Below are 12,417 nucleotides of genomic sequence, written 5' to 3'. Positions count from 1 at the left end.
TGTTTTGCAGAAAACAATGATCAAAATTATAGGCATTCGTTAATCTGCCCCTCCCTGTCTAACAATGCACTTAATCAGGGGGGGGGGGGAGTCACAGTGGCACATGTGCCTCTCTCCCTGCCGGGCAAAGTTACTTTGAAAACTCAGGTTCTTAAAAATCTTCAATCCACACTTCTAAGGCTTTCCCAGCTCGGCTCTCCCACCAACCCCCTACCTACTTTTAACCAGGAAAACTTGCAAAACAGGTTCCTTACCTGAGCGCCTGTGTCTGTGTGTGCCTGTGCAGCTGCCTGCATTTCCAGTGGCCTGTGGCTACAGAGGGGGTAGGAGGAGGTGCAGGGAAAAGTTTAACCCTTTCCTGGCATGCACGCACATGTCCCCCAGGTTTATGGAGGTAACCGGATTAGCGTTGAGCATCTATTTGAGGATTTGGGGGCACGCTCTGCTCTAAAAGACACACAAGCTTTTATGCACTTCTGCGGTTTTAACTACCTCACATTTGAAAAAGATTTAAGTTATTTTTATTCTGTGTATAAGTTCTTTGCTAGCTTCTCTGCCTGTATGTGTCCCGTGTGTGTGGTCATAGCCTGCAGAAGCCAGAAACCAGCATCAGATCCCTTGGAACTGGAGATAAAGACAGCTGTGAGCTACCATGTTGGTGCTGGGAACTGGTGCTGGGGCCTAAGATCAGAAAATGCTTTTAAACTTTAAGGCATCTCTCCACCATCTCAATTTTTTGAATGGAATCTTTTCCAACTACCAAAAGGTTTGGACACATTTTTGGTCAATTTGTCCCCAAACCCTCTTGGTTATAATGCTGAATTCACCATTCTTTTTTCCCACTACCAAATGTAATGCGGAAACCTTGTGTTTTCCAGTTTTAAAACTGGTGAGCTCCAGGAACTGGAAAGGTTTGCGTGGACTTGGTTCAAACCTACAGGAGTTCACGAACCATTGGCTGTCAGGAGCCAGAGCATAAAGGGCTTCCGTGAGACTGACGGGATCAGACACAATACCACGGTGCTGGATGCAGCAGTGCCTGCCCTAACTCCCTAGCATCCTGCGGCGAACTGCACCAGGCTCAGCAGCAGCTGCCCTCAGAGGCCAGAGAGCAAGCGTTAGCCTTTACAGCGGCCACACTCATGCTGTCTCCTGCAGAGAGCAGAGCACTGGCTCCAAACACTTAGAACGGCTCTTCCTGTTAGGGAACAGAAAGGGGTTTGGATCCCATCCACTGAAAATTCTGAGTTCTGCATTACCCCAGTGCACAGTCAACAGATGGGACATTGCCTTTGAAGGGAACCACGAACTAGCCGGGTTTAATATGACAGCTTGAGTTGGAATACTCCTGGGAGGCAAGCCTATTGTCAGAGAGTCAATTACTGCCTCTGTGCGGTGAAAATGCATCCAGATGAAACCCACGCCTGTGCTTTACCCAATGGGGCACAAACACAACATGAGACAAACAAAATCAAGAAAGAACCAGATCTGGGTTTGATTTGGTGGAATCTACAGATGGAGTGGAGGCACTATTCAATTACAGTTATTCCTCGAGGTTCCATTAGAGAGGAGCATATGAACGGAGATTCAGCAGGCAGAGGGCCTATAATGGGCCAGATCTTCCCTTTGGCTTATTTAGGAAATGACAGTATCTCAGCTTTTGCTTACTCACGTCAAGCTTGGAAGAGATTCAAAAAAAAAAAAAAATCAGCATGTGAAAGGCACAAGGGATAATTACAGAAATAAGTCGGAGGCAAAAGCCAGGATTAACCCATTCACAGGCAGGCAAGCAGAGGTAAATGCTAGAGATGACATCATTACTGGATGTGGGAACCTTGGCGGATTTAGTTTCATGCGCCAGCAATCTTAGCAATAAGGTCAACGCATGAAGGCTGGCACAGATGCCAAGACTTGATTAGAGGTAGCCCGACCAATAAGGACTTCTCTTAGAGTCCCCAGATGAGAGAAGCCCAGAGCTGCCTACCACTTTAAAAGTATCCTGATCTCACTAAACCAACAACCAAATTTAGGCACATACACACAAAAATAATGTAAAGGTTTGTATGTAAAATGTCTCCTTACAGGCTCGTGTGTCTGAATGGTGAGTCTCCAGTAGGTGGCGCTGTTTTGAGAGGCCCAGGCACCTTTAGGAGGTAGGGCCAAGTTGGGGGAAGCTGGCAACTGGTGGGGCCTGGAGATCCCTGGCCTAGCTGCTCTCTGCTCTCTGTATTCCTTACCCTTCCTTCCTCCTTGCTCGGCCAGAACACCAGGAAGCAGCCTCGAGTTTCCACACCGTAGCTGCCCAGCATGCACACCTTCTCCGCCACAACAAAGTTTGCTTCAAACTACGAACCCAAATAAATCTCTTTTCTACGTGGGTTCTTATACCAGGTCCTCCGTTGTGATCAGAAGAAAAATAACTAATGCAATAGACTGTTTTGTTCTAAATTTAGCGACAGCACAGTCATCTATAATTGATTCAGGAGAGCAAATCACACTCTTGAGTTTGTTTCAACAAGTCTATGCTGTAACCGAAGTGCTCTCAGAAATAAAGCCTCTGAAAATTCAGGGTGCGCGTGGCCTGCTAGAAGAGGTTTCTTACCTACGCCTTAGAAACTGTCACCCAGCGAAAGGTACTTCAGCGGATACTCCCTCTGTTAAATAATGTACCCTTACTTCCTGTAAGCTTCCCAGCTCCAGTGCCAGCTCCAGTGCTAAGGAGGACCAGTCCCATTGTAAGTGTAGATGGGTTCAAAGGAATTGGGTTGGGTGGGTCTGCCCAGAAACAAGGAGTTGGAGTCTCAATATAAATCTGGGAAAGCCCAAGATTTGGCCCCAGAATACCGGTGTTTAACTACAGGTAGCATTACCCTTAGCTTAGTAAGCCCACTCCAGACAGGGGATGTGAAAATCCTCACTAAACTCAGCCAGGCCAAGTGGGGTTCTTCCGTAGCTAACTTCAAAATCCTTATTAGATTGCAAAGGGCAAACAGACTTTTTGTGCATTCTCCTGATATCCCGAGTGAAGAGATGACTGGGATTCTGGGATTTGTCCGTCCATGGACAGTCTAAGATGGAAGCAGCATCAGCAACAGGGGCTGCTCAGAGGGAAGGCATTGCTCTAGCTCCGGGGTGTACGCAAGTCAGAACAAACTGCAGAGCGCATTGATACATCCTAACTCTGGGATCAGCCCTCATAACCTCAGGGCAGGCAGATAGCAAGGATGAAGACGAGATCTCATTAAACAAACCCCGCTCTTTCTAGAAATCACTGCAACCTCATCCAAAGAAACACTGATGGCCACTAAAAGAAGCAAGGACGTATTCTGTAGTTGGAAATCATACTTCAGTGTCATCAGAAGAAAAACAGCATTTGAGGGCTGGAGAGATGGCTCAGAGGTTAAGAGCATTGCCTGCTCTTCCAAAGGTTCTGAGTTCAATTCCCAGCAACCACAAGGTGGCTCACAACCATCTGTAATGAGGTCTGGTGCCCTGTTCTGGCCTGCGGGCATACACACAGACAGAATATTGTATACATAATAAATAAATATTAAAAAAGAAAAAGAAAAACAGCATTTGAACTTCTGAGGGAGATGGTGGAAGCCAACCCTGGAAACCCTTCACCCCAGCTAACCCTGATGCTCTGGTTGTGGCGGGATGTCATTGATTTCTCTTCGAAATCACACATTCTCGCTTTACTATTACTTAAAGGTACCGGGGGACAGTTAATTCTGAGTTGCCACTTGGCTAAGCGGAGATGCCCAGATATTCCCTGAACCACCCGCCTCAGTTTTGTCGTGAAGGAATGTCTGAGACATGACGCCCATCTGTCATTAGGGTGTGAAGAAAGCAGCCTGCCCTCCATAATCCAATCAGCAGAAGGCTTAATGAGCAATGGCTGAGCTCTCCCGACGAGAGAGCATTTTCCTATTTCTACTCTGGCTCCGCAGAGCCCTGACTGACGGATCTCATAACTGCAGGCTGCATGTGTGCAGTCTGGTTTTCTGGGCATAGGATCCAGTTCCCATGGGTCTCTAGGCATGTAAGTCATCTCACCTGGAGTCGCTTGCTGCCATGTCGAACACACTTGCCAACAGCAGTAAACTCAAGTGCCTGTCAGGCTTTACCTAGCCTGAGCTATATGTGATCAGAGATGAGTAGACAGCTTTGAGATAAGTTAAAATGAAGTGATGATGGTGTGCTTAATGTTAACATGTAAACTCTCCTGTGAAGATCCAGACGGACTCTGGGAGTGGCAGGGCATGCCTGTCGTCTTAGCACGCAGCAGGCGGCAGCATAAGGATCACTACAAGTTTGAGACCAGCCTGGGCTACAAAGCAAATCCCAGGCTAGCCAGGGCTACACAGAGAAATATTAAATTTAAGCTCATTTGGGGCTGGTGAGAGGGATTGGTGGGAAAAGGTGCCTGACGCCAAGACTGACCACCTGAGTTTGAGCCACAGAGGACACATGGCAGAGGGAGAAACCTGACTTGTGCAATTTGTTTTCTGACCTCTGCATGTTACACCATAGTGCATGTACACATGCACATAATAATAAAAAAAAAAACAACTGAAAATGCCATTGAAAATTAAACTTGGGCTGGGAAGATGGCTCAGCGGATAAGAGCATTTGTAGCTCGTGTAGAGGACCTGGAGTTCTGAGCACCCACATACTGGTTCACAACCACCTGTAGCTCCAGTTCTAGGGGATCCAACATCCTCTTCTTGTCTCCATGGGAACCGGGTAAACACATGTTCCAAAAATGCAGCAAAAATATGCAAAATTAAATCTTTTTAAAAATTAAACTCATTTAAAGAAATTATAAAAGGCAAGATAATTTTTAAAACCCAGGGAAGGGTATTATTGAAGATAGAAGCTAAAAACAATGAGAAAGATTACCTGAAAAGAGAAATGTGAGCTGATTCTTGATAAAATAATGGAAAAAAGAGACCTGAGAGAAACTGCTTGCTCTCTACTAGCTTACAGGACATGAAAATGCTGTTCCTATCAAGAAGGAAACATGGATGTGTCATGGAGTAGTGGGGGAAAGGACTGGGTCTTTAAACAGTAACGCTTCTCACACATTTTATATTTAGCGTGCTTTTGCACAGGAGAGAGTTCCGGTTCCATTGAAGAATCTGAAGACAGAAAAAGGAAGGAGCAAAGAAACGGAGTAGGAGAAAAACAAGGGGGACATAAAATACAGGCTTGCTCACCCGTCTCCCAGCACATTTGGGCCATGGCTTCACTGCATTTCCTGTCCAGCCTCAGCATCTTGGTGCCGGCTGAGCAGCATCACTGACCTAGGAGCAATGCCAATAAAGGCTCAGGAAACCAAGCCATTGCACACGCCATTCGTGCAAAAACACTTCTTTGGAGTAAGAACTGGCAGGGCAATGCCTGCTGTTTGCCCCACACTCTCAAAAATCAGCCCTAGTTCAAAGGTCTATCCCATAGACCAGAACAAGCAAGGCTCAGGTTTACCCTTCCACAAAGACATGCTTGTGGGTGCCCCTGGAAAACCACAGATAAGGGAACTGGGAGGACAGAGAAAGAGCAGCTCGGCTAAGCCAAAGACTCTGAGATGAGAATGTGAAGTGGGGCTGCAGTAAGGCTGTGCTCCAAAGAGATGCTTCCAAACTCTATTGAACAGGCTCCAGACCCGATGCTTCCCCACCAAAGTCATCCCCATCCACAAGACCGCAAGGGCTGACACCTTGGTGCCAGTTCTGTCCTCTCGTTATTACCACTAACGGTACTTTCCCACTCCCCCTTTTTCTTATGTGTGTGACTGTGTGTGTAGTGTCTGTGAATATGTTTGTGTGTATATGTTGGGGGTGTGCACGTGCATGTGTGTGTGTGTGCACACACGTGTGAAGGTCAGAGGTTGGTGTTGCGTATCTCCCCTCTATGTTGAGACACAGTCACTCACTGAGCTCCCCACTGCTCCCCACCTCCCTCTTGTTACAGACAATACTTGGCTGTCTGTGTGTCTGCAGGGAATCCGAACTCAAGTCCTAATGCTTGCACAGCCAGTAGAGCATCACAAACTCAGACATCTCCCAGCCCCTCTTTCCCAGCTCTCCAGTGTCTAAATGTTTCCGAGCACCGTGGACTACTCGGTGACTTGCTGAAGGACCCTGCACAGGCTGAAAAATAGAATGAAACCCGAAACCAGGTCTTTTCGTTTCTTGAGTGGGTGGATGGATGGTGGAGGCAGAGGCCCTGTGTAGCCCTGTGTGTCCTGGAACTCATCACGTAGAGACCACGCTAGCTTTGAATTCACTGAGATCTGTCTGCCTCTGCCTCTGCCTCCCAAGTGCTGGGATTAAAGCTGTGTGCCACCTCCAGCTTCTGAAATCAAGGTTCACATCTATTCTTCTGAACCTGTGACAGCCCTTCCTGTACCTTTGTTCTCCTCCAGTCTGTTACTGTCCTCGTCTCCTTCATAATGTCTGGTATGTCCGTATGTGTCTCTGGTTAGGTTCCAGACCGTAGCTGCCATCCCGGACCTTATCACTGCAGATCTGTCTGGACACCCAGGCTGCCACCCCGGACCTTATCACTGCAGATCTGTCTGGACACCCAGGCTGCCACCACCAGTTTCATCGACCCTCCCACATGTCACTGAAAGGTGATTCTGTAACTTTGCCGTTAGTATGATTCCACACCATGGCTCAGATCCATGGATCCACACTTTCTGCTGGCGTTCAAGGCTCTGTTAGCACAACCTGGCTTCCCTCTCCTTGTATCCACTGATGTTCTTCTCCAAGGTCCACTTCCGCCCTTCCTAGGCTGCTCGATTCTTGTCTGGCATTATCTCTCTGACCCTCCCTACTCCAGAAGATCGCCATCTATCAGGATCCTTGCCATAGGTGAGACCTCGAGGACACAGAGGTTAACCAGGGAAACAGAGGTCCCTCATCCTTCTGAGACTGCAGCAACTTCTGATCTCAGTGTGAAATTCTTCCCTGCTAACAGCTCCCTCCATGCGCTGATCTTCATGCTTTGAGGTACACGGAATCATTTCCTAACACCGTTCTCAGAGAACACAAGACCCTAACTGCTAAATGTGTGGGTCAAATCAACTTTGCAAACAATGAGTATTTCTGTTGTCTTTTCTTCTTTCTCATTTTTTGCACATTGCTAGTTATTAAATCTCATTCAGACTAGGAAAGCACTGTCACTGAGAAACAACCCTGTCCCAACACTGAAAGCTTGTTCCACAGCTACTTGCCTCAAATTTCCCACTTATGGTGGTTTGAATAAGAATGGCCCCAACGGGCTCATAGAATTGAATGCTTGGTTACCAGCGAGTGGCATTATTTGAAAGGATTTGGTGCCATCGCTTTGGAGAAAGTGTGTCACTTGCGGATTTCAAAAGCCCATCAGGCCCTGTGGTTTTCTCTCTGCCTGTGACTCCAGGTGTAGAACTCTCAGTTGTGCTCCAGCACCATGTCTGCCTGTGTGCTGCCATCCTCCCCGCCACGGTGACAATAGACTAAACCTCTGGAACCGCAAGCCAGCCCCAATTCAATGTTTTCCTTTATAAGAGTTGCCATCTCACTAAGCCATGACTGAGAAAAATAAGTCATCAGTGCCAAATTCCACAATTAGCCTATAGTGAAGGCTGCACTCCAACCACACTCTGCCCTCCACCGCCAGGCAATGGGGCCCCCTGTCTGATGGCTCTGCCCAATTAAAAAAGCCCAAGAGGGCCTAGAGATGCACTAGTCAAAGTGCAAGTGACTCCTGCAACCTACATAAAAAGTCTGACATTGTGACAAGCGACTATAATCACAGTTCTCCAGGACAGGTGGGGACAGTGGCCAGAAGGCCTTAATGAGGTGACGGTGGGAACCAACTCCTCCAAGTTGTCCTGGCCCCTTCACACATATGCTCACTCACCCACATACCTTCATACTCCTGTCTGCACACATAAGAACTAAGTAGCTGAGTAGCTGTTTGAAAAGACCTAAGAATGCGGAGGGAGACAGAAAGGTGCAGTCACTCTTCTGCAAATGTGCATTGTGCTGCAAAGTGGAGACAGGAATGGGTGCAGTCACTCTTCTGCAAATGTGCATTGTGCTGCAAAGTGGAGACAGGAATGGGTGCAGTCACTCCTCTGCAAATGTGCATTAGGCTGCAAAGTGCGCACCTGCATAGGACTTGGATGGACCTTAAGGTAATCTCTTGGCTTCTCAATAATTGAGAGTCAAGAAAATGAATTCATAGTTTTAGAAACTCAAATGCGGGGCTGGAGAGATGGCTATCTCCAGCCAAGAGCACTGACTGTTCTTCCAGAGGACCTGGGTTCAATTCTCAGCACCCACACGGTAGCTCACAACTGTCTGTAGCTCCGGTTCTTGAAAATGCGACAATCTCAAACAGACATACATACTGGCAAAACACCAACGCACATAAATAAATAAATAAATAAATAAATAAATAAATAAATAGGAAACTCAAATGCAGGGCCTAAACAAACAAATAGGAAACTCAAATGCACGGCCTAAATAAATAAATAAGAAGCTCAAATGCAGGACCAGGGAGATGGCTCATCCGTAAAGGTGCTTGCCATACAAGCTTGGCAACCTACATTCTCTACCAGGAGCCCAGAGAGAGGCAGTAGGAAATGACTAACTCCACAAAGCTGACCTCTGACCTCCATACTTGAGTGTGTACACACAAACGTGAGATAATAAATTTTTAAAAATTAAACCTAAGTTTTAAATTCTCTACTAGGAATATTCTAGTACTTAAACTAAGATTCTGAAGCGGGGCACATTCCTTTTTCCATTGTGTTTGATAGCAAGGAATCATAAGATTCCTGGATTCCTACTACCAGACTGGCATCTAAAATGCCAGATATATCATTTTTGACTTTCCTTCAGCCATGCTGGGGAGGCAGCCAAGACTACAGCCCACAAAGGAGTAGCTGGTATTTAGAGGCTCAGAGTCTGGAGATAGGCATCAGATGGTGTTATCAGACAGGAAAAGCCACAGTCAGAAGGTCTGTGGACACAGCGAGGCAGAAAGATACTCAGGGGTGGTGAGAGACAAGGGAGGAGAAGTCAGAAGAAATGTCCCAAGTCCCCCAAGGCTTCTCTGCTGTTGGGATGGACACACAGGACCTCAGCAGCAGCCTGAGTGCACACAGATGTGGCCTTCAAAGTCTCCCTTTTTTAGATAGTCAGCACAGGACACAAAAAGGTGGAGACGGGACTTGGCCTCTGTTCTCACCAGGAAAGTACAGCTGCGAGGTCCCCTCATAGCTCAGCAGAGGTGGAGGTGTTGTTGGGGACAGTAGGTCAGTATTGTAGGCCACTAACCCATTTCCCTTCCCATTTAACACAGATTTTTTATCTTTTATACCCTTCTTTCCATCCCCTTCAAGTGTACTGTCCCTGGGCCTAGCACGTGGCTCAGGAAATAGACAGATCCCCGTGAGTTCAAGACCATCCTGGTTAGATAAGGGGTTCCAGAATAGCCAGGACTGCATAGTGACACTCTGTCTAAGAAAGAAACGAACAAACAATAATAACAAAAAACAAACTTACAGGCCACAACCTTTATCATTTAGAATAGCGGAATAAATAAACAAGGATTCCCAGTTCACACTTCTTTTGTTCAATCCCAGCTTTTCCTTGATATGTAATCGTTACTGAGTTTAAGCTACTTCCTTATGAATAGCTTTGTATCAATTATAGTATTTCTCAAAACAGAGACAAAGAGAAAAAAACACTTATCCTATTGCTCAAATGCACATGAGAGCTGCCGAGCCTCCTTCAAAGGAAATGTAGCCCTCCTTCCTTACACAGGAGTGGGTTATGGGCCCATCTTTAGGTCAGGGAGGTTTCCCATTTCCTCTTCAGCCCACAATCTGCCTTTTTGCAATACAAAGGAGAAGGAAATCGAATGTGAAAAAGAAAGCACGGTTCACAGATTTAGGCAGTCTGATAGAGTCCTTAGAGAACGGTCCACTTCAGGGAGAAATGGAACTAAGGACAAACTGTGGACTGAAATTGTACCACATGATGCCCCTACCCATCTCTATGAATAATCAAAAGCTGAATGACTTAGAACTGTGGCATCTAACTGTCCAGACAGAAGACTTGCCTCAGCCCCCGGAAGTCTGTAGTGCCCTCCCCCTGCCTGCTCCCCACCCACTGAAATACTGGTAGAGGGCCCTCGGTTTGCTCCCCTCCAGGCAGTCTCCAGCCTCAAAGGTCAATCTGATAAGAGGCCAGTGAGGGCCCCAGAGGAAGCCACACATCTCTTGTGACCCTAAACCCGCTCAGTCTGCTAAAAAGTAATTGCACGCAGCCCAGGAACAATAAAACCCTGTGCCACGCAGCTGGATGATATCTTTGTGGCTGTCAAGATAACCAGAGAAAACAGGTAGCTGAAGACAGCAGAAAGCAAGGATGCAAAAGAAAGCATCTGTGATTTCTACCAAAGAAGTAAAAAGAACAGGAGCAAAAGGTCTGACGTCAGCTTGAAGAGGCTTGTCACAAGTCTATTCGTAGTTGCTCTATTTACCTTGAAGTGTCCTCAGAGATTTTTGCCTTCATTCATTCATTCACCCATTCACTCATTCATTCATTCACTGTGCCAAGCACTTAAGTTTTCTCAGGATGAAGTGCAGTTGCACAATGTCTCACTCAGAAAACAAAATCCTTCATGCCCTGTGCATTTGATGCATTTGTGGTTGAAAAGAAGGTCATTTGGGGAGAACTGCTTGATTTGTGAGCCTTCCTTTTGGGTCAGACTCCTCTGTTCTCTTGATATGCTGCTTAGGAAAACAACAGCTAAGCCAGGAATCAGGAACAACTCCATGACAGGAACACCCATTGATCTTTTCACTTTGAACCCCAAAGTCATCTTGCTCATTAAAGAATGAGATGTGAGGGGCTGGAAAGAAGGCTCAAGGGCTAAGAACATTAGACAGCTCTTGTACAGGACCCAGGTTGGTTCCCAGGACCCACACAGCAGCTCACAAGTGTTCTCTCTGGCCTCTGTAAGCACATACATGCAGGGAGTACACATAAACTCAAACACACACACACACACACACACACACACACACAAATAAAAACATTAATAACAGACTGGGCATGGTGGTGCATGCTTTTAATCCCTGCTCTTGTGAGGCTAAGGCAGGCAGAACTCTGTAAGTCTGAGGTCAGCCTGATCTACGTAGAGAGTTCAAAGCCAGCCAGGACTTCACAGTGAAACCCATGTCAAACAAAGAAAAATTATCATCATCATCATCATCAATAGTAATAGTAGTAGTTATAATAATAATAGTACTAATAATGAACAAACCTCTTTTTAAGAAAACAATGAATAATCTATGTAAAAATGCTTTCCTCGCATAGGCAAGGCCCTGGGTTCTAATTTCAACACTGCAACAGCAACAACAAAGCAGACTGAGTGGGCTAGAGGAATGGCTCGGTGTCATGCCTATAACCCCAGCTCCAAGGGGGACACAGACTGGAAGATCACTTGGGCTTGCTGACTGCCAGTCTAGTGAGAAAACGTCAGCCCCAGGTTCAGCGGGAGACTGTTCCTGGAAATAAGTGCAAAATGACAGCGGAGGACACCTGAGAACACCTTCTAGCCTCTGTGCCCATGTATAGGTTTGCATCCGCACATCCGACTGAGCTGCATACCCTCACACAGACACTTATATGTACACACAGGTGAATAAGTGCTTCAAGTTTTAAAAATATTTTTAAATGAATGAGCAAGACCAGGATGACTGACAGTGTGTTCCTACCTGGTCCCTCAGCCTCTCCTGGTGACCCATGATTGCCGTGGCATGGTGGGGGTACTTCTGCTTTAGATGCTCCAGGAACGCCTCTCTCTTCCTATCCATCTCAGACGTTTGCATCCCCAGGATCTCTTTGGAACTTCGGGGACCACCTAGCGTGTGTCTCCTGGGGATATTTCGGGCAGGCTTGGAAACCTGAGCCCGGCTGTGTCCATTAGACAGGCGTTCCCTGGGCCGGCGGCATGCTGCATCCTCCAGGGACGTTACATGAAGATTGCTTTTCCCTTGCTCTGCAAGATGAAGAACAAAAGTGCAATTCACAATTAAGGGTTTCACAGGAGTCTCGGGTTTGTGGCAGTTGCTAATGAATCAATGTAACTTAACAAAATTGTTTTTTGTTCTTTTTTTTTTTTGCAAGATAGAAAAAAAAATCTACAATCAGAAGTGATTTTAAAAATGTACTTCATGGGCTGGAGAGATGGCTCAGTGGTTAAGAGCATTGCCTGCTCTTCCAAAGGTCCTGAGTTCAATTCCCAGCAACCGCATGGTGGCTCACAACCATCTGTAAAGAGGTCTGGCGCCCTCTTCTGGCCGTCAGGCATACACACAGACAGAATATTGTATACATAATAAATAAA

The 12,417-nt window shown here is 46.5% G+C and overlaps 1 protein-coding gene across 12 annotated transcripts in view; it reads right to left on the bottom strand.

The window, feature by feature from the left end:
* Positions 1–12,417, bottom strand: part of Kiaa1217 (KIAA1217 ortholog) — a 479,642-nt gene that overhangs the window by 284,797 nt on the left and 182,428 nt on the right. For 11 of the 12 annotated variants that reach the window (XM_050152641.1, XM_050152630.1, XM_050152627.1 and 8 more), the window contains one exon: positions 11,786–12,069. The exons of the other annotated variant lie outside the window; for it this stretch is intronic. In XM_050152641.1, the coding sequence (XP_050008598.1) occupies positions 11,786–11,899 (114 nt within the window). In that variant the 5' untranslated portion in view covers positions 11,900–12,069. Of the gene's footprint in view, positions 1–11,785; positions 12,070–12,417 lie in introns of those variants that run through there. 12 annotated transcript variants of the gene reach the window in all.

This window comes from Alexandromys fortis, unplaced genomic scaffold, assembly GCF_014885135.2.
Source record: "Alexandromys fortis isolate MF-2015 unplaced genomic scaffold, M_Fortis_MF-2015_v1.1 scaffold_54, whole genome shotgun sequence".
Taxonomy (NCBI): domain Eukaryota; kingdom Metazoa; phylum Chordata; class Mammalia; order Rodentia; family Cricetidae; genus Alexandromys; species Alexandromys fortis.
This window is presented reverse-complemented; position numbering and strand designations above follow the sequence as displayed.